The following is a 982-nucleotide window of genomic DNA, read 5'->3' as shown; positions in this document are numbered from 1 at the left end:
AACAAAAAACTTCCATCTTTTTAGTCTCCTTATTTTTTTTTCCCCCCCCCCCCAAAAAAAAAGTAGTCCCTGACTTTGACATGGATTTGTAAATAGTTTCTCATCTCGCCACATACATCCCCCCACCCAGCCTCATTTTCTCAGCCAACGCAGAGAATACCACCAAGTCCTGGCTCTGCCAAAGAGACCCCAGCAAAGGGGGAGGACAAGGTCAACTGTAAAAAAAAAAAAAAGAAGGAGCATCCTTTAGAGACGGCTACAGATTTATATGGGTAATCATGTCATCAGCACCACTTTATCGGCTGCTGCTTCTCTCCTTCTCTGCACGCCTGTGGCTTTTGGTTTGCTGGAGGAGGAGTGAGAGGAAAGCTGGCAGGAGAATTTTGATGTGTTATTGTAGCTGTTGGTTTTGTCTGCGTAGTAATGGGCACTTACGTGTGTGTCTGTGCATGCTTCCTGTGAGCTCTGCCTTTGTGTCCGTCTCCCTCGGTCCTCCCTCACCCATCCATGCACAGCATGGTATAAACAAACCTGCCTCTGGACATGCCATGGCTTAAAATAGATGTTCATACATCAGCCTTTCTACAGCGGCGGCGGCAGCAGCGGGAAGACATGGCCGACTGGATCTGACTACAGCCCTCACTCGGAGAGAGAAATCACAGCCCTCACAAAGGTAGAGTAACGGGGTGGGCGTCTCCTCCCTCCTGCGTGTCTGTCTGTCTGTCTCTGCAGAGTGTGCGGGGCTGAGCAGCCTGCGCTCGTTCAGTGATGTCTCTTTGGTGCTCGCTCCGTGCATCTAGGCAGGCTCTGGCTGCTTCTCCCCTCCCTCCGAGCATGGCACGACTGGCAGAGGGGCTCCGGAGGCAGCCATGAGCGTGCTGGGGGGTGCGGGGTCAGAGCCTCCAGGCTCGGCTGCCGAAGGAGGGAGTGCAGCCGATCCCGGTGAGGGATTTTGGGGCCCGGAGTGTTTTGGGGTCTGTTT

General features: G+C 53.5%; 1 protein-coding gene across 1 annotated transcript in view; it reads left to right on the top strand.

The window, feature by feature from the left end:
• Positions 1-425: 425 nt before the first annotated feature.
• Positions 426-982, top strand: part of DUSP26 (dual specificity phosphatase 26 (putative)) — a 4,157-nt gene continuing 3,600 nt past the window's right edge. Inside the window, 2 exon segments of the mRNA XM_010131987.1 lie at positions 426-651; positions 653-673. Coding sequence (XP_010130289.1) covers positions 563-651; positions 653-673 — 110 coding nt within the window. The 5' untranslated portion in view covers positions 426-562.

This window comes from Buceros rhinoceros, unplaced genomic scaffold, assembly GCF_000710305.1.
Source record: "Buceros rhinoceros silvestris isolate BGI_N320 unplaced genomic scaffold, ASM71030v1 scaffold10822, whole genome shotgun sequence".
Classification (NCBI taxonomy): domain Eukaryota; kingdom Metazoa; phylum Chordata; class Aves; order Bucerotiformes; family Bucerotidae; genus Buceros; species Buceros rhinoceros.
The sequence above is the reverse complement of the archived record's forward strand: the minus strand, read 5'-3'. Positions and strand labels throughout refer to the sequence as shown.